Below are 21,637 nucleotides of genomic sequence, written 5' to 3'. Positions count from 1 at the left end.
CAGAGCCGCTTCCACTAGAGAGAGATGTCCTACACTGACCACAGGTCACCTAAACCTGGGAACTGACTCAGGGTTTGTGCACTGAGTGAAGGAGGACTCGGTATCAATATTAGCTGTGCCACTATTGAATAATACAGCAAACTTAAACTAATCAAAAATCACCAATAGCATTTTAATGCTAATTGTATAGTACCTTAGTGAGACTGTCACAGGGTCTCTCCACTCAGAAAATGTTCCTACAATCGAAACTAGTTCTTTCTATGGTGTAATGTTTTACTGTAATCTCTGTCCTTCTGGGGATTATATAGCTCTGTGGGTGATTTCTGTAATTCAATCTAGTCTTTCATTATAAGTAACAGACCGTCTTAATTACAACATGCCACATAACAAAATGTTAAAGGTTCTAGAAATGTTGCCAACAGGAAAAGGATTGGACAATGCGAATTTTGATTAATTAAGAGAGCTGGCAGTACTGACTGGGAAATAAGATTTTGTGTCCTCTGGAAACTGTGTAATTTTGGTGTAGAAATGTTTCCATTTGTTGTGAGTTGTAATAATTAAGTGGTTTTAAAAAAGTTGTCTTCTGAGATAGAAAAAGTTTGCTGATGTTGAGTACATATGAATTGTGAAATATAGATATTTACTTAACTAATTTTTTCTCTTCTGAGGGAAGTTATAAAGCTGTGTTTCAGTAGGTAGTCTGCTTCAGTTGTAATATAGTATGCTAATCGTGTGGAGGGAAGATTGATTAAATAGGCCTCAGAATAATGACTCTTTCTAGAGAATGGAAACTGCCACAAGTACTCCTTTTCTTTTTGTGGATACAGACTAACACGGCTGCTACTCTGAAACCTGACAGTTGGTTTTGAAGACTATTGCACGTCAGGCAAAGATGAAAATGGGTATTATATGTTTGTTCTCTCTCCTACCCCCTCTCAAACCACCCATAGCAGTGGAAGAGTAGATGTGTTTCGCCACCCCTTGACCTTACCTGGTGCCACCCAGGGGGCCGCTCAAAGATTCATGGATTTGTAGGATTGATCTGGGAACGTTGTTACACAACACCTGGTGCAGTGCCATCACCCATAGTCACTCTGGCTGGCACAACAATCCTTAGTAGACTATGCATGTGTGTATGTTTCCTCTCTTCCTCAAAAAGGAAGGGAACTAGATTGCCAGATATAGTCACCATTAAAATATTTGCATCTGCCAATTCTTAGCTTTCCATATATTTTTCCCATATAATTAGAATAAGTAGTATTACACCCTATATTTAGACTAAATAATATCAGAGAAACTAAGTTTCTATTGTGTGATAACTATTGGCAAATAGTGACTCTTTGGGCTAATATAATGGTCATGATTCAAGCAAAGAAATTAATAGGTAAAGCAAGTTTTGTGGGGGAGGGGCTGTTTCATCAGAGAATGACTGGCAATCATGAGCAGTGGGGGAAAGTAATCATCAGTAATGTACCAGAAGAGAAGAAAATGGAAAAGTAAAATAGAAACACAGTACTTTACTTTAACCTCCTAAGAAAACTGCTAATGATAACTTGACTACCTCACCCTGGAGCCCATTTTGTTGAAAAGTACATCCACCTAGGTTATAAAGTCTATCTTGTAATCTTTAGTAAATGGGTAGAGCTTGTCCATGCTGATCACCTATACATTTTCTCTGTTGTGGCTGAGAACTCACTAGTCCCAGAGTGAGTTAGCAGATTTACAGGGAGAGGCAAATCCATGGTTTTAAGTGGCTCCGCTATGCAATTTTTGAATCCACAAAGCAATAATATCCTCTGCTTGTTTTTACCCTGACAGTACCGGTGCTAACTTATTTTCCATAGCTGTTTATTCCTTTAACAGTGATCTTAAATCTTCCATGTACATCCAGCATGTGCCTTTTTTTTCTCTCATGAACTGTGTTAGAGTAGGAGGAGTTAAGTCTCCTGAGACATGTGCAACTTTGTTCACATCTGACGTATGAAGTCAGCTCAGGACCACTTTGTTTTCATAGAATCATAGAATATCAGAGTTGGAAGGGACCTCAGGAGATCATCTGGTCCAACCCCCTGCTCAAAGCAGGCACAATTCCCAATTCCCCCCCCCCCCCATGGCCCCCTCAGGGACTGAACTCACAACCCTGGGTTTAGCAGGCCAATGCTCAAACCACTGAGCTATCCCGTTTTCATAAAATACACAGCACTGAGGCTTAATGGATAATAGTATAAATGCCAAGATTTGATGGGCAGAGTTTAAGATGATGTAAGTTTATGATGATGCTAGTTTAGTTGGGAGATGCTCTTTACCTTAAGAATAAAGTTAGTATTACAGAAAAAACATATTTAAACCCATAAAAGAACCTACACATATGCTAATAAGTTTACCAGGCATCACCCCACCCTAGGGGCTTTTTGTGGTTACAAGTTCATGAGAGTTCATCACACTCTTACTTATGTCAAAGTCTTTCCAATCCTTACATAAGGATTGAGGCCCTCCATAGACAAGGGGTCCGGTCCGTTTGCTAGATCAGGAAAAAGGCGCTGAGTCAGCTTAAAATCCAGGCTTTTATCCAAAAGTTGTAGGAGGATTCTGTTATGTTTTGGGTTTAGTTTGTGGGTTGATTTTTTTTGTCTGTTGATCCTGGAGAATCCACTTGGAATTAATACATATGTATATCTCCATGGGGGAAGGGTGGCTTCAAAAACTGATAACAGAGGAAGTTCATGAGCATCCTCTCCTTTCTACTAAAGAAGGTCCATACAATGCCACAACACATACATGATTTCATTTTAATACAATGTACCCTAAAGTTACTAACCCTAATTCAATAAGATTTAGCTTAATTCTGTACAATTTAGCTTAATTCCATAAGATTTGATCAGGATATTGTCAGTCTGTCATAGCCATATCCAGCTTAGTTTGTCCTCTGGAATATTGAAACTGTTTAGGGTCTGTCTGCTTAGTCTTTTCCTTTCGCTGGGAAACTACCATTTTGTGTGGATAGGCTCTTCCTTTACTTCCTTTCAAGTGATGTCTAGCTCTTTATGGAGAGCCTCATTTGAATGTATTTTTGCTAGGTTTAGAATTCTCAGATTGTTCAGCCTGCAGCTCAGAGATGTTAATTACCTTCTTTAATCTAGTCTCAAAAAATTCCACTGGGAAAATTCTTTCCTGGGAATCAATGGCAAACTTGATTTACTTTGATTTGTAGAATTCCCATTTTGCCACAGACTTCCTGTGACTTTGGGCAAGTCATTTTAATCTCTGCCTCAGTTCCCATCTGTAAAATGAGTATAATGCTTTTCCACTTAATGGGTGTTGACAATAAATCAGTGAATACTTGGGAGACACCTAGATTCTACAGTTTAGGGGCTACATAAATACATATATAGAAGATGGACAGTAACAGGGTGCTGTTTTGGCACTGCATGTCTTTTCTGAGGCAGAACTTCTGTGGTACATGGAGCAGGCATGCAGAGCTTAAGGGATACTTTGCTCCTTGACTGACGTCTCTAAACTTTCTTACCCTCTGTATAGCAGAAGGAGTAACAACACAATTGTTCAGGAGTTCCAGAATCATTCTCAGAAGAGGAAGCTGGAAGCTACGTCATCTCTTTTGGCCAGGTGTGGGGAGACGTGAGGGGAAAGAAACTCTCAATTTATCAGATCTCTTCTAACTTTAACTGAGAGGAAAAATGGAAATTCCAAGCGGGCTCAAGGGAAAGTTCTCTTCTAAAAATCCCAGTGACATGCCCCTGGGTTGTCATCCTACTCCTGAGGACAGGGCCGGCTCAAGGCACCAGCCTAGCAAGCAGGTGCCTGGGGCGGCAAATGGGAAAGGGTGGCACGGCGTCTGCTTTCGGCGGCACGCCTGCGGCAGCCCCTCTGCTTCCCTCTTCGGCGGCACGCCTGCGGCAGCCCCTCCTCCTGTTTCCTGTTCAGCAGCACGCCTGCGGCAGCTCCTCCACTTCCCTCTTCGGCAGCATTTTCCTTCGCTGCTTGTGGTGGCAAAAAAGGTAGAGCTGGCCCTGCCTGAGGAGAAGTAAGATTCTCATCTAGGCATTGCCCCTGGATTTTGCACTGCACCCCAAAATGTCTGTAATGCCCTTTGGCTAACAGGCATCTAATGAACTTTTGATTATACAGTTCTCCTTTATGGTTATAGAAACCTACATTTTTCACAAACTGAAAAAAAAAAACCCATATTTTGTACATCCTTCCTGCACCAAAGTTGGTGGACAGGACGGAAACCAGTCTCTTCCATTCTTCTCTGTCATTTCCTGCTTGAGATTGACTATTCTGTCCTCCCTTCTAACGGTTCTTCTTAACATTTCTCTTGGATACCCTCATTTCCTCACAACAGCTGGTTTTCACTTGACAGTTTTGTGTGGGAATCTATATGTTGGCATTCGGAGTACATGCCCCAGATACCTTTAGAGCTTCCTTCTGATTCTGGTGGAAAGAGCTGGTTGGTGGTATTTCAGATCTCTTCGTTGGTGCTGAAGTCTTTGCAGTCAATGTTCAGAATCTTTCGTAGGCACTTATTTTGGAAGGTGTCTAGTTTTATGTCTGTTTTAGTAGATCTCCAACTCTTGCTGCCATATATTAGCCCTGAGCTTGTTTAAACTGAAAATTCTCAGTTTTGTTCTAGTGCTGTATATCTTTGATTGCAATACTTCGTTGAGTTGCCTGTCCTATCGTTAATGTCTCACTTCCTCTTGAGGTCTCCTTTGGTTAAAATGGTGCTGCCCAGGTAGATGAACTGTTCAACTTCCTTGATATTTTTGCCTTCTAATGTGCTGTTACTGCTTGATGTCTGGGTTTCAGTAATGTTTGTTCTAGCATAATTAATTTTCAGCCTCATTTGGCTTGCTATTTTTGCCAAGTTGTCTGTCTGTCTCTATCTTTTCAGGGGTATCTCCGGGTAGCACAATATCATCAGCAAAGTTGCTATACCAGTGTTTGTGTTGCTAATACACTTCTTCATTATCTACAGCAATGCCAAACAACAATGGAGATAAAATGCAGCCCTGTTCCATGCCAGCATCCACACTGAACCACTCTGTTGTCCGGTTGTTCACCCTCACAGAACAATTGGCATCTCTGTACATGGCCTTGTTAATATTGACAGTTTTAACTGGGATTCCATAGGATTTTAAAATATTCCATAATATATGTCAGTGCAAGCTGTCAAATGCCATTTGAAAATAAAAATAATTGATGAAGAGTGGAGCTTGCCATTCTATACATTTTTCTATGATGGACCTTTAGTGTAAATATCTAATCTACATGGGATGTCTTGGGCCTGAGTCCACCCTGTTCTTCTCAAAGGTTTGCATCCTCTGCCTCTTTCATCCTGTGCAGTGTCATACTACAGAAGGCTTTCCCTACAACAGAGTGTAGTATAACTCCTCTCCAGTTGTTGTTCAGTAAGATCACCCTTTATCTGATAATTATTCCATGTTTCCACTGTTCAGGTGGGGTCTCTTCTTCCCAAACTTTATTGAACAGCTGTATCAATTTTGGTAGAATAGTTGTATCAAGTAATTGTAAAACAAAAAATGTTGTTTGGAAAATTGTGTGTGAAATATTCAAACTTTTCCTTAAGATTTTTCTAAGTGTGAGAGAGAAACCATCAGACGATTTGTGTGTGGACACCAGAAGCAGACATTAGAAGCTTTTTAATGTTTGGGGGGGTTTGTATAACCCTCAACTAATTTTAAAAATAGGGAGATTTTCTGGGAAGAGGATGCACAGAATATTAAAGGTGCATTGGGAGGACTGCCTTCCAAGGAAAACTTGGACATACTCTTGAATTTTACAGATTACTCACTATAGTAATAAATATTTTAATCTGTATTACATAATTTTCTATTTTAAAAGTTGGAAGTGTTAAATTTGCCAAACCATATTGTGTCGCCAACAGAATATTTCAAACATCTTTTTGGCAAATAATATATTTCAAATTATTTTAAAATTAACTGCACTTTTGAAGTACTAATTTGTGTCCACTGAAAGCACTAATGTAAAAGTCCAGTTAACTGGCTGAGGGCTACACTATAATTGCAATAAGTGGCAATGAGCTTGCTTGCTTCAACTGGAAAAATCTGAAGCATGCTGCACTTTCAAATATAAAAAAATGGTTTGATAACATTCTACCAGCCTCCAAGGCTACTTTAAAAAATCAGTTTTATTTTTCAAAGAAAAGATGAAGATAAGTTTAAGGAGGGGAATGTTGGTGTGGGGGCTATTTAATTTCCTGTTCAAGCCCTTCCTGTACTCTGTGCTTACAGGCTCCCCGGAGCTGAGCACCATATAATTGATGTGCAGCCTGCATTGCTGAAGGTTGGACTGCACCATTCCGTAAACGAGGGAAGATGTAATCTGATCCTCTGCTGCTAAGGGAGGAATCTGTTAAATCAAGGCTTTGACAGGGCACAGTCTCCTCCAATAATCTTCCCCCTCTCTCCCATTATTCCCTCAAGTTCTACTCCAGCAAGCTGCATGTATGTATGTGCCCCGAGAAGCAGTTTGATACTGAGCTTCATTTGCCTTTACAGTGGAGTTTTGTTGCTGGTTCTGCTGCCTAATCTTCCTTTTCTGACGTGCCCGAGCATGTCCACATTAGAGTCTGTGACATACCTACCTGAAAAAGGTTTATATTGTCAGAGACTACCAAGCAGTCGGACGCTCGGGGGCACAGAATCACTGAAGGGAAAAAATACAGAAAACATGGGTTTCTACGGCACTTTAAAAATGATTTTTTACAAAGTAAGTATCTGTTGTTTCTTGTTTGAGAGAGAGTGTGTGTGTGTACGTGTCTGTGTTAAAGAAGAAAAAAATCCGTATCATCAGAGATGGCTGCAGTATCTTCTCTTTTTGGTGGGTGGCTGGATGCCTGGCATTCTATTCTACACGATGAATGAAGGCAAATAATGAAATGGCTAAATGAGATGCGAAAAGCTTTTATTTTAGGAATCTGAGTAAGAAGTGATATGTTGATCTGAGAATTTACCTTCAAATAAACTGCTTGACTTTCAAAATGCAGCTCATCTATACATTAACCTGAAAGCACTTTATGCATAACTGTTCTTTAGTAAATCTTCTTTCTGTACCTTACCTGTCTCTCAGGCTTATTTTATTTTAATTTTGCTGTGAATGTAGAAAAAGATGCAAGTAATGATGTGGATATTTACATGTAATGCAGTGTGCTATGGAAGACTTTGATACCACTCTGTATTTCTGGTAATGATGCAGAATACAGTTTGATATTTTGACTGCAAGATCAGTTATTTCAGTAAATCAACACTAAGGACTCTAGTACGTATATTCACAGAGAATTATTTCACGAGGATGTTTTCTCGAGTATTTCTGATACAAGTTTTCAGTTCCACAAAAATCATCTTGAAATCTAAATTTTATCACTAGAGCAATCTTCTGGAAACAAAGTTTTATCTTAGTATGGTAAATGCAATTGTGTCAATGAATTTAGTTGGCACCCTGTGAAGTGCTGAAAGCGCATATATGTCACTAAGCTGATAAGAACAGATGAAAAAGTTTCTTAAAATAATTGAGAAAACAGGAAATTGGAGATGTCATTATTAGGTAAATATAGGACTGCATGTTGATTTGAATATTTTCTATGCGCTTGTCGAAGAATAAATGAATATATCTGCTTATACTGTTGCTGGCATTATATTTCTTATATGTAACAATTTTTGCTTTTGAAAAAGGTAAATCTCTTCTTTTGAGAGAGGGAACTAGAAGATAAATATAAGCATTGGTGTGAAGATATTCTCTCAGGAAAATCAGTTTAATTTTTAACTGAGATTAAAAACTTCCTGTAACATTAAAATACTTCCTTAAGATTCCTACTATAAGATTCCTCTAGTATGGTGTTATACTAAACAAATGAGATTTATGCCTTCAGTGGTTTTGCTGTCTTGCTCCTGTACAATGCTAAAAGATGGTCTCCATTATTCTCAGTGTTCCTTAGAACAATTTGGTGGGCAGTGGGAGTGAGTGGGTAGGGTTGGTTCTTGCATTTGGGATTTGTTATGTGGGGTTTTTGTGTTTGTTGTTCTGTTTAACGTTTTTATGGTGACATGGTTATTTGTGTGCCATGTGAGGCATGGGCAAGAAAACAAGGTTTAGCTATAAGGCAAGCTATTTTTCTTTTTTAATGAGTATGTATAACCTGAGTAGTCCTTTCTCTTAATTACTAATGGAACAAAATACAAAAGCTTTATTGAATGTTTATTAAGTGACATGTAAATGTCTGAATATTTTAAAGGGAAATGTTTCTAATGCAAACATTTTTTATAGCTGTAGAGAAACCAATTCATTTTAGGAAGGAAGACTGGTGCAATAAATGGTTGAATCCAATCATAAAGATGAATTTATAATATCTGCAACATTTTAAAAAACAGAGAACCACTTAGCATTACACATCCAAGATATCAACTTAAAACCATTAATTTTAACAGATTAAATTAGAGAAACTAAAAACCCTTAAAATATTTAAGGTCCAAATTGATACACAGGTAGTTTATACATTCTGCAGCCAATAGCCGTTGTTGCTCTACTAATGGCTAAAATGTTTTCCTTACAATAAAAACAAAACTTTATTTGGCATAAAATGTGTGGTTGAAGATTACCAGCATATGCAGCAAGTAATCCTTATTTGTCTGGCTGGATGAACATGCCTTTCACTGGTTTCCATCTCTTTGGTAATTTTTGCAGATTTCCTTCTCCTTTTAACAGCTGCCCTGATCATTATTTGTTTTTTGATCATATCTAATTGTGGGTGACATTCTAGACGAGATTTATTCTTTTTCATTCTACCCCTTTTGTGAAAATGTCAATATCCTCTTTAAGTCATTTCATTTAAGTCAGTGTGATTTCATAAATGTTTGAAATATTAAATTAAAAATGTTAAGATGAGTCATTTTTAAGTATTTGAAATGTTTTTGTCTTAATGCCTAAAATATACATTTGGTCTACAGTACACAGAGACAATCCAAAATGTAACCCACTTCTCATTTTCAGACTTTACAGTTATAATAGCTATGAAACTGAAATAATAGGGGTGGAATTCTTTCCAGAGATTTCACAAAGATCAGTTTTTTAAATAAACCTTTAGATAGTTATATCCAAATAAAAACTAAGATAGTTTTAAGTATCTTTAGTCATAAAATAGATACTTATTAACACTATTTCACATTTGTTACTTCTAGTTGTAAACTAGAACATTATTTTAAATTATTTTATTAATGGAGGTTTCTTATGAAAATTCAGAATTAAAGTAAAAGGAAAAATGTGTTCATTTTAGATATTAGAGACATGATTTATGCTGGTCATACAACTAAATCTTTGGGGTGTTTTTTTTCCCCTCCTCACCTTGCAGATGAAGAGAAAGTTGGACCATGGCTCCGAGGTCCGTTCTTTCTCTCTGGGAAAGAAACCCTGCAAAGTCTCAGAATACACGAGGTAATTAAATGTAATAACAGATGACCTGGTCATGATTCTTATGTGTACATCCTGTCTTTCCAGCTGCTCAACCTGAATCATAGCTCATCTTAAACGTTAACTGCATAGAAGAGAACCGGTGGTATTATCACTATTAGCATGTAGTTCAGTTGGTTAAAATTATGGTAACTGAAGTTGAGTTTTAATAGAGTAGCCGAAGTCGTATTTCTTCTTTTGAGGTTTGCTTTCAATTTCTAATATATTGCCCATCTCTGAAGAGCTTTCTACAGGGCAGAAGCATTTCTCAAAATAAAGTGTGAAATCAATACAGTTTTAAAAGGGACTTAATAGTAAGAACTTCTAAAAAGAAAGGCTTTTACAAAATATGATCAAATGTATCAATTTACTAAGGCAACTGAAATAGTTGAGTGGAAATTTATGTAGGCAGAACTGAACATATGATCCTAAGCCAATTACGAAAAAATACTTGCTACCTACATTATGGTATTATTGAGTCCCCGTTCTTCTCCCTTACTCATGTTGATTAGTATGTTAGTGCACAAGTAGTTCCATTTATTTCAGTGAGACTCCTTGCAGAGTAAGATAATAATCAACATGAATAAGAAAGTAGAATAGGGCAATTTCTGAATTAGCAAGTATATTTTATTTGCTAAAGATAAGATCTCAAATGGTCTATATGCATACATTACAGTATGCTCAATAGTTGCCATAACAACTAGATATAATTGTTCTCTGATCTCCTGCTGCATTCCATCATTTTGGAATTTGCATCATTGTAAAACTTTTCCTGCTACTTTCCAGTTAAAATTGGCTTAGGAAGTCAGTTCTTGAATACAACACTGTTGATGTATCTTGAAAGTGTAAATTACGTTTTATACGTCTCTCCATTTAAGAGGCTTATTGCACAAATGAAAAGTTCAGAAAATGTGGGAAAATATGTTCTGTGTTTGGTCTTTGATTTTGTAAATGGCAACATTAAAGAACAACAGACCTTCTCTTGTTAGTGAGCAAATATAACCATTCTGATCTCTCTAGTTGGTATATTATTTTTAATTGTTCTCAGTTTTCTGAACTCATTCTGCCAAAAACCTGCTTCTTTCTGTCACAGTTCCTCATATAACACAGTCCTTGGTGTCCACAAAAAAGGACAATTCAGTAAAGTAAACTGTTTGTCAAAATATATGTACTTGTTTTCAGAGGGATTGTTACTTGTCCAGCTTCCTAGAACATGTTACTATGTTTTAATAGAATGAAAACAAACATTCAGAAAGTTCTAAACACAAAAAGAATAAAGTATGAATAAAGATCCTGTTTAATGTGATTTCAAACGAAAAAGAGTTTCCTTTAATTTCTGTTGTGGATGACTGCAGTTTTGACCAAAAAGTCCAATGTAGCAGTGAAAGACATTTAAATAAAGGTATAACACCCTCTACGTTAAAATAAACAGCCACCAAGCATTTTATTTACTTCAAATACGTATTTTAATGCCTCTAGCCTAAAGACAGCATTTATATTTCATGTTGTTTAGAACAAGTTTCTAATTTTCTAGCCCATTTTATCACCAACATTCAAAAGCTAGCCTCTGTAGATACTTACCTTCTAGAGAAATTGACCATATTTGGTCCTACTGATGACAGTTGAGAAGATGTGAAAATAGTGTCTCTCAGAAACACAGATAGCCTTTGCTTGTTCACCCACACCAAGGGTAGAATTCAGCTCCTGTGCACAGGACCAGTACAAGACCTATGCACCAGTTAAATTCCACATAAGCTTAATTCACAGAGGCTTATTTTGGAACTGAAGTGTTGGATTGGCTTTTTGCTGGCCCTCTGCACAGGGGTGAATAGAATTAGATAGAAAAGTCATTGATTTTAGAAGTATCATGGATTAACTTAAAAGCATGACTTTTCTAAGTCTTCTTTCCATTGGAATTCAGAAGGTTGAGTTTATATACAGGAAAAAACCCTTTTCATAAATAATATAGGACAGTCTAATGACTTTTTGAGTCATTTGATCATATTATATTTAATATTGTTTAGGTACAATGATTTAATTCTTGCATCTCAGTGTTTCTGTGTGTTCTCCTTGTTGTTAGAAGGAAAGACTCACAGGTCTGATGAACCTGGGGTTTGTTTGCACCCATTAAAAAAAACCCCATTGGGTTATTTGCATTCACTGAATGTCCTTAAAAGACAACTGTGTTCTGTGAAATAAAGTGCTCTGTATTAGCTTTTGTTTACATTGAAATAACAAATAAAGAAATAAACCTGTTCTTATCAGTTTTTAATCTTCATCAGTTTATGCAAATTATTGGTACATACTGGGGGAAAAAAGAAATAAAAACAAAATTAGTTAAATAAATTAGTTACAAATAAATCTATATTGCATCAGTTTACAGCAATACTCTGTCCAGTGAAATCCTGAAGAGCAAATCAGCTAAAGGACTAGATTTACTGCAAAATATTAAGTATTTTAAAACAAAATGTTTAGGTATCTCCAGTGTATTTGAATTCTACATGTTCTGCAATAGTTTGTACAGATAACTATGTTTTAAATAGGTGATCCAAACTTAAGTAGGGACTATGCAGGTCAGATATCTTGTAAATGAAGTGTTTTACATGATGTAAGGTGAGAGAAAATTGATGGCTGGACAACATTACTGTGGTAGCCTTCTCTTGGAGTTTAGACCAGTCAGATGGAATGGAGTTCAGGAAAGGGAAAAAAAAAAAAAAAAAAAACCCACACCTCAGGCAGAAACCTATATTACTGTGTCTGATCTTTTAAATATGTGAGAAAACTGTGTGTAGATAGGGCGCAACTTCTGCCTCCCACCCCCCTGAAATAGTGAGGTTGGTATTAATCCATCAATATGCAAACTTTTAAAATACAGTAATATATATTGAAGTTAAACTATTCTGTTATCATTATAAAATAGTAATAGCCTCTTGCTAACAAAATATATATCAAGGACTTAGATAATGGATTATTTTGTTGTTTGGCAATGAGGCAGCAACATGTTTTACCTTTACAGTTGAGACTTGTGAACTCCTGCTTTCCGCATCACCAGAGACCAGGCCCACAGGAAACATGACACATTTGGTCTTCCTAGAGTGAAAGGATATATAGTCTTACTGCATCTCTTACATAAGCACTCCCTGCTGGCCAGTTGATAGTATTCATTTGGCCTTCAGTGGATGCTACCCATTTTTTTCCTGGCAGAAAGATGAACACTAGAATGACAGAAACAGCTGTATTGATGAGAGTGAGGAAACTGACTCCTTGAATGATAAAGTAGACTGTTCAAACTGTTGTTGTCTGGGTAATCTCACATAAAAATCAAAACATTATTTTATATTAATTCTGATTTGTAACTGCTGTACTAAAGCATTTTAAGTATATAGACATTTTATTTTTCAAAATGCAATAATTTCTGTGACTTTCACTTATTTGTATCATAGCACTACTGGGCTTGTGCCATGTTCTGCAACACCTACTACTTTTGGGGACCTGAGAGCAGCCAATGGCCAAGGACAACAGCGGCGCCGGATTTCATCTGTCCAGCCACCTGCAGGACTTCAGGAATGGCTGAAAATGTTTCAGGTAATCAGCAACTAGAGTGTGAGACTAAATAACCAACTGGAATGGAAAGGAGTACTTGTGGCACCTTAGAGACTAACCAATTTATTTGAGAATAAGCTTTCGTGAGCTACAGCTCACTTCATCACTTCAACTGGAATGGTTCACCTTCATGATTTAAGAAAAAATAGCCAGCTTAATGTATCCCCATTGATTCAATGTAGTCTTGACAAAATAAATGAGCACCAACTTTAAAGGAAATACAGTTTTCCATTCCAGCTAGTTACTGTACAAACTCACAAAAATTTTGCTTTCTTGGGTTTGCTACCAAAATAAACTCTACTGTTAAGTACTTAGAAATTTTTTGTAAACTCTATCCAGCATGTTGCCATTGTGACCTCAATTTAACAAAAGACATGTTCATTTTGAGGCTTGTACGCATTAGTGCATGGTTTGTGTCTGTGTAATTATGATGCTAAATTTATCAGAAATCTGATAATTTAAGTGGAATAGAGGGAAAATCTAGTTTATAATGCTTTAAAAACTTAGTTATTTGACAAAATATATTTCTGATGAAAAGGAAACTCAGTGTTCATTCTTACCATTCTGTGTTTTAATCACATTCTTGGCTTGTGCATATTTGTACAAGAAAGAGCAAAGAGAGAACTTTTTTCTCCCTTCAGATAGTCTGGTCAACAAGGTCTACACAAAAAGCAACACTGACAAAGAGTCTGTAAAATAAAATGGTATGCACCAATATCTCCTACATAGATGTCTATTGTGTGTTTAAAAATATGAAAAAAACTACCCACTGATTAACAATAAAGCAATATTTTTTTCTTTCTGAACATTACTTCTGTAACGGTTTAAAAAGAAGAGATGGATCAAAGAAAATATAAAATTCATTCCATTTTTATCAGCAATCACTTTTACAGGTTCAGTGTAAACTTACTGACACACTGTTTTAGGCAGAAGTCATTTTTTATAACTTCATGCTCGATGTGCATCATTTGATGATAATTTGATTATGTAACTAATCTCATATGCAATTTGCCCTTAAAAAAATAAAAACCTCTTCCTTCATAAATTATAAATATGTAATCTATTCATACAAAACTCGTACTTTGAAGTGAAGTGGGAAAGACTACATGATTTGCAGCAATAAGCATTCAAATTTAGTTGTTAAAGGTATGCTTTTGTGATGATTTTTCATAGAAAGATATTAATGGTACTTGGTATATGTGCTTCTTTCTAGACATAACATATACTTCAACACAGCTCCTGACTATTAATCAGTTGAAAGCCCTTCTGTTATCAAAAGTTGTTTGTTTCACAACAGAGGTATTTTATTGGTAATTTTAAGTATGCGGCTTACTTTTTCACATGGTCTATAACTACATGCAATAAACGAGCAGGGTGGATTTGATTTAAATCAAATGGATTTAAATCATGATTTAAATCTCTAGTCAGGAAGACTTGATTTAATCATGGATTTCTGCATAAAAGTGCATTCTTGTTGGTTGTTATAACCTTAATACATATTCTTCACAACTCAGAGATAGATGTAGGTTTCATTTTTAGAAGGTACACACCATACATTTTTAAAGTGATTTATTTTATTTAAAGTGTAAAACTTTTCAGATTAGTTTTACAGCTAATCAGAAAATGAATGATCGTTTGGTTATTTCATTTACCAAAGATAATTGATGCAGATAGTTCACCTCCCAGTGACTTCATAAATATCTCCAATTCAAGACGTTAATCATTAATATTTGGAGGATTTTCTTGCCATGCTGTATTAGGAGGAGATCACCACCAGACAGACATTTAAATTGTTTTATTTAACTAAAACAACAATGTTATGTATTCTGGATTTTTTTTCTTCCACAGCAAACACAATATTTTAACAAAACAAGCATATGAATTTTTGAATTTAGTTAAACATTCAAGTTTTTTAAAGTCAGGTTTGTTTTTGTTAAAATTGTTTTTGACTAAAATAGTTAAATGAAATATTGAAAAAAAAACCCACAAAAATTAAATCTACTATGTCAGCCAGGTCAACATGAGAAACTTAAAATATTGGCTTCTACAGTTAACTCAGTCGTCTTCATCTTCATTTTCCTGTTTGTTCATAATCTGGAGAAGAAAAACAAGCTTTCCTGCTTTTTCAGGTTCCAAACGATTTCTCAATTTATAAATTAGCCCAAAGAAGAAAATATTCTTTCTACACCGGCAGAAGAAGCTAGTGAAATTATCACATCAACAGTCTCTGAATCCAAGTGCTTAAGTGATTTCCACCAGTTCGCTGGTGTGACTTCCTTCAAATCATCATCAGCAAACTTATTTTTCTTGAATGGTTCACCCTTAGCTCGGAAGTTTATTATAGTTGGCATTATGGAGGGATGATTGCTGGATGTCCATGTCATAGCCAACCACTCTTCTTCAGCAGTTAAGGTTTGACCCTGGTACCGAGTATTGAGAATATTGGCAAGAAAATGAGATAGTGCTTGTCCCATTATTTTTTTTAGTGCTTGTAATTTAACTCTGTCATTGCATATTTCTCTTTTTAAGATCTCAGTTCCTTTCAAATTTCAACAGCGTCAGCAGTAAAACAGCTATTTCCCTGCATTTTGTTCCAGGCTACAGAAATAGGCTTCAGGGCACTCAGCATGTGTTCAACATTTCTCTTAAGCCCAGTGTTGAGAACTTTGGCTGTGACAGTGCCATCTATTTTTTCACGATTTTGTTCACAAACTGTCATCGGATTAGACCAGTTCTTGATATAGTGCTCAAAACAGTTCACTACTGAGTTCCATCGCACGTCTTGTGGGAGAGTTAGCTTGGTTTCTCCTACTTTTTTTCAGAGTAGCTGCTTCAAAATGGTAGTTACGGAAGTATTTTTCAATCTCAACAACATTAGCCTTTATTTCTGGAACACTGAAGTCTTTGGCTAGAAGGTGCATCAAATGAGCACTGCAACCATATGTTGTTAGCTTGGGACTCTCTTCACTGTTTTCTAAATAATTTCTTCTCATCTTGGGTACATTTGCAGCATTGTCTGTGACCAAGCTGCGTACTAGACATCTGAATTTTTTTCCACAGTTTTTTTTATAGCCTTTACTGCTACTTCCTGTAAGTATTCTGCTGTGTGTGCATTCTTGATGTATCAATTGTTTCTGTAAGAAAGACATTCTCTTCTTCTGTTGTCACACAAACACATACAACAGGATCATTGTGGACATTGCTCCACCCATCAAGACTCAGGTTAATAATTTTACCCTCTAGACCTTTTGCACACTGCTCAATTTCTTTCTTAAACTTTATCCAGAATTTGCCTGCAACACCTGCTCTGTTGGGTGGACTGTATCCTGGTCTTAATGTTAATAAAGTGTGGGTTCTCAATCGTACGGAAAGGAGAGTCGGCTGCATAAACAAGCCAGGCAATTTTTTCATCAATTACCTCTTTTTTGTAATCTGGTTCTTATCACAAATTTACCTGTGGTTGTTTCTGGATGATGGAGATTTTTGCTACAGGTGATATACTGTGGCTATGTGACATACATGATGTGACTGAAACACTATAATTAGCAGATAACTCTGATAACTATAGAAAAGGATGGTGATCTTGAAGGTGGATAGTTTTCAGAATCCTGTATGTTCAGGATGGATTCTCCTAAACAAAATAAGTCAATGCAGTTATTTAATTATTTTTTCCATACTGCTCATGTAGTATTACTCATGCATTCTCTGACACTTAGTACTACTTTAAAGGTGAAATTGTAAAAGGAAGATCTGCCTATTTCAGCTATTTATTTTTTATCACAACTCCATCTAAAATGATAGTATCATAGAGTAACAAGTATATTTTTGGCTCAAACAGGAGAATTCAAGAATAGTCCAGAAGGAAGACAGGCAGTCCTTAAGAAAGAAGTATGAAATAAAAAAAGTTTACCAACCTGAAGAGCCTGCATGTTCAGACATGTTCTTTTCATCATCTTCAACACAGCTTCCTCCTGAAAAGGAGCACTTCTCATGATGATGTTTCATTCAGGCAACCAGTCCTTGCAGTTCTTTGTTGCACCATTCGCATTTTGCACATATACCTGTCTTACTCATAGGTAGAAGAACTTCATTAAAATATTCCCAAACTGGGTCTCTCTTATGGCCTGCTGCCATGATAGGTTTTCCCTTCTAGTGGCAGATCTCAAATCAATGAAGGCTACACTCAGAAAGACCTCAAGACTTCTGGAATATGCTGCTCAAACAGTATCACTTTTGTTTCTACTGCTTGTCCCTCCTTTCTCACATTTATCTCCAGACTTCTTCTCCTTGTCCAGATCTATTCCAACAACAATCTTCTATTCATTGAACTTTTTGAAACTTTGCACTTTTAGAGAGAGGTAAAGGATTGAATCTGTGTACACAAATTTGCGGAGGGACAATATGGTTGACAATAATGTTATTTCACACCTCTATATATTATTTACTTACTTAAAAATATTTTTGCTGTTAACAAGCGTGTTATCCCTGGAGACACAAATCCACAGTTTGAGAACTGCAAAACTAAGCATCTCTGATGGTAGCTTCTAAACTAAGCACTGAGTCCCACTGGGTAGATAGAAAGATTAACCTAAATAATCTATACAGAAGTCCCTGGATCCTCCTAAGATTGGGTTCCTAATCCATGAACTATTGGAACTCATTTACAAAACTTTTCTTAAACATTACGTGACTATATTGACTCATACTATCGAATTAGAATTTATAATCCCTGAAAAACAGAGTATGTGAAATGGGAGGCTGAATATTTTCTGAGAGTGTAGGAAGAGATGGGAAAGGAAGAGGCTGTTAGTCAATGGGAGTTTTGCTGGTCAGGACTGCAAAACGAGGCCTCTTTATGGTTGCAGACTGTTATGAATGACACTTGTTAGATACATATATTAGCCTACAGAAAAACTGTTTCAGTAACAAATAAATTTGCTTTTAATAAAAATGTAACTAGACATTTAAACTAATGTTTTAGGTCATGATTTCAAAAAGAGCCTAAAGTTAGGTTTCTAAATTGTGATTTAGGCTCCTAAATAAGTGACCTGATTTTCAAAAGTGCTGATCATGCAGCAGTTCCCACTGATTACTTCAGTTGGAGCAATAGGTTTTCAGCACTTTTGAAAATCAAGCCTGTTATTTTGGAACCTAACTTTTGAAACTCTTGGCTTTCAGGTTTAAAGTCACGTCTCCTTGACTCCTCCAAGGGCACTTACCTTTATTATCTTTATTCCTCAGTAGGAAAATAAAAACTTGTACAAAGTATAGTTAAAAATTACTTAGGATGGTGCAGTTTCTGAGCATGCACTGATAGTGTCACTCTTACAGTCTGATTTTTTTTCTGTGTGGCAATCAAAATGGGAGCGCTTTCTCCCTTATTAGTATAGGATGGCTGTTAAGTAGCACTATCCTATTTGTCTATAAATGCATCTATACTGATAGTGTCTTTGCAATCAATTTTAAAATTGAACGTCCAGACCAAAAATAAAGAACAAAACAAAACCAACTTTGTTAAACTGGAGGTACAGCTGTAAATGTTTATTAGTTGTGGGGGAAAAAGCCCTAAGAAAACTTTGCAGTTTTCTCAAAAGCTTGGCCTGGAAGTCAAAATAAGATTACTCGTTGAAAGAAAATTTTATAAAGGATTGGAAACACATACAGTTCCTGATGCCTATGCAACCTTAATGCCTGTCCAGCTCCTGCCAATCTGCCATCCAGGATTCCTGTCTGCCTTGTGTGTAAGATGGAAACATTTTGATGAAGGACTTCTGATTGTAAGAATTTCAAGTAGTTCATAGCTTGGAGCTGGGAACAACTTAAATCCACTTTGCTTATGTTGCTGCTTGTAGAATCAAGAAACTCTGGAATATACGACTTTGGTTTTGAATGTATATTTCTGCTACATAAGTGTGATTTGATTTGTCTTCCACCCGGTGCACAGGTGTGTCAACATAAATTTTAGTTCAGCCATTAAGAGGTTTATAGCCTCAGATATTAATGATCAGTTTCAGTACAACATAATTCTGTATAATTAGGGGGATTTGTCTCAAACACTTGTCTTGAATCGGTCATTTTTGATGAACAGAGATTTTCTTTTCCATATACTCAATGGTTCAAAATAAGACACAAACAGTTTTCTGTAGTTAGTGTACATTTTACTTTAAATGCTATAGTAGCATACAATCTCTATGAACTTGATTGAAATAGTTCGATAAAATCACTTTATAATTTCTAGGGTCACTGCTTCAATTGAGATGTGCATTGTTTGCGGATTTGTCTCCTGGTCTTACAACTTCGTATCCTGGTCTCAGACACCTGTTCTGAGGATAGTGTGGGTGGCACTGAAGTAGAGTTATAGTTATTTGAGTTCTATTAACTGTATATTTCCATTCATTTGAATTTCTAGGCTAATGTCTGAGTCTTTTAAGAACACTAAAATGTTCTATGAAGTCTTTTCATTTACTATTTGACCTGAGCTATGTGCTTTGAACATGACAACTAAAAGAAAGTCTCTGCTCCATGAAGCTTATATTTTAAAGGACACAAACAGATAAGACATAATCAGTTGGGGAAACAGATAAGACATAATCAGTTGGGGAAACAGAGAGTAGAGCTGATTGGAAATTTTCCAGTGGAACCTTTTTCCCATCAGTAAATACTGATTTCTGCAAAATGTTTTGCTTTTGATTAATGAGTCAACTTCAACAAGAATTTGCTTTGAAAGAAGAGAAGAAACATTTCAATAAGGTTGAAATATCCAGTTCATTCAACATTCAGCCTTTTTGAAACGGAATCTTTAGATATTCCATTTTATATCATATATAATTTTGGCATTCTAAAAAATGTTTTAATTCTGTCTTGCAAATTTTGAAAGTGAAATTCCTCATGAAACCAAAAATCCAGTGCCTGCCAAGTTCCTCTGGAGGCAGAATTACATCAAATATTAATCCCTTCTTTACTTTCTCCCTAAACTTTTCCCTCTTATATACTATTGTGGTAAGGGGGCTTTTGTCTAATATGGTCAAAGTTTGTGAAACCTCCTCATTTGATTGATGAGAGATGGGAATCTGGCACACTGGGATTGGAAAGTCATTTTCTATGCATAATAGTGTCGATCAGTAGAGGTAATCCCTTTGAGGAGCTGGTAAGCCTGTAACTGAGGGTGTTTGCTCCCAGCAGCTATGATAGTGTCCAGCTTCTGCCACTTCTGGCTGGCAAAGAGACTGTTTCTTTCAGATAGAGACCTAGCCACAGTAATTCACACATTTGTCACTTCCTCTCTGGTATTCTGCAGTTCTCTTTACTTCCACCTAGACAAGATGTTCATGAAGAAACTGTAACAGATACAACACAGTGGTCCATCTCCTAAGCAGAACAAGCACTAGACCATATTTCACGCCAGTGTTCTACAACATACACCATCTTCCCACGCACTTTCAGATCCAATTCAGGGTTCTGGTATTTGAGTAGAAAGCCCTCACTTGGATAGGTCCACATCATATCAAAGACTGCCTTCCTTAAGAACATACGAACAGCCATACTGGGTCAGACAGAAGGGCCATCTAGCCCAGTATCCTCTTTTCTGACCGTGAACAATGCCAGGTGCCCCAGCAGGAATGAACAGAGCAGGTAATCATCAAGTGATCCATCCCCTGTTGCCCATTCCCAGCGTCTGGCAAACAGAGGCTAGGGACACCATCCCTGCCCATCCTGGCTAATAGCCATTGATGGACCTATCCTCCATGAATTTATCCAGTTCTTTTTTGAACCCTGGTATAGTCTTGGCCTTCACAACATTCTCTGGCAAGGAGCTCCACAGGTTGACTGTGCATGGTGTGAAGAAATATTTCCTTTTGTTTTAAACCTGCTGCCTATTAATTTCATTTGGTGACCCTAGTTCCTGTGTTATGAGGAGGAGTAAATAACACTTCCTTATTTATTTGCTCCACACGAGTCATGATTTTATAGACCTCAATAATCTCCCCCTTTAGTCATCTCATTACTCTTTCCTCATACAGAAGCCGTTCCATGCCCCTAATCATTTTTGTTGCCCTTTTCTGAACCTTTTCTAATTCCAATATATCTTTTTTGAGATGGGGTGACCACATCTGCACACTGTATTCGAGCTGTGGGCGTACTATGGATTTATATAGAGACAGTATGATATTTTCTGTCTTATCTATCCCTTTCTTAACGATTCCCAACATTCTGTTCACTTTTTTGACTGCCACTGCACATTGAGTGGATGTTTTCAGAGAACTATCCACAGTGACTCCCAAGATCTTTCTTGAGTGGTAACAACTAATTTAGTCCCCATCATTTTATATGTATAGTTGGGATTATGTTTTCCAATGTGCATTACTTTACATTTATCAACATTGAATTTCATCTGCCATTTTGTTGCCCAGTCACCCAGTTTTGAGAGATCCTGTTGTAGCTCTTTGCAGTCTGCCTGGGACTTAACTATCTTGAGTAGTTTTGTATCATCTGGTCCCAGTATAGACCCCTGGGGGACACCACTATTTAC

At 36.6% G+C, this 21,637-nt stretch overlaps 1 protein-coding gene across 7 annotated transcripts in view; it reads left to right on the top strand.

The window, feature by feature from the left end:
- Positions 1-21,637, top strand: part of FBXW7 (F-box and WD repeat domain containing 7) — a 283,622-nt gene that overhangs the window by 220,226 nt on the left and 41,759 nt on the right. For 6 of the 7 annotated variants that reach the window (XM_073341352.2, XM_073341354.2, XM_073341355.2 and 3 more), the window contains 2 exons: positions 9,407-9,489; positions 12,948-13,089. In XM_073341352.2, coding sequence (XP_073197453.1) covers positions 9,407-9,489; positions 12,948-13,089 — 225 coding nt within the window. Of the gene's footprint in view, positions 1-6,415; positions 6,772-9,406; positions 9,490-12,947; positions 13,090-21,637 lie in introns of those variants that run through there. The other variant, XR_012158599.2, reaches the window with a different exon arrangement.

Source organism: Lepidochelys kempii, chromosome 4 (genome assembly GCF_965140285.1).
Source record: "Lepidochelys kempii isolate rLepKem1 chromosome 4, rLepKem1.hap1, whole genome shotgun sequence".
NCBI classification, from domain to species: domain Eukaryota; kingdom Metazoa; phylum Chordata; order Testudines; family Cheloniidae; genus Lepidochelys; species Lepidochelys kempii.
The sequence above is the reverse complement of the archived record's forward strand: the minus strand, read 5'-3'. Positions and strand labels throughout refer to the sequence as shown.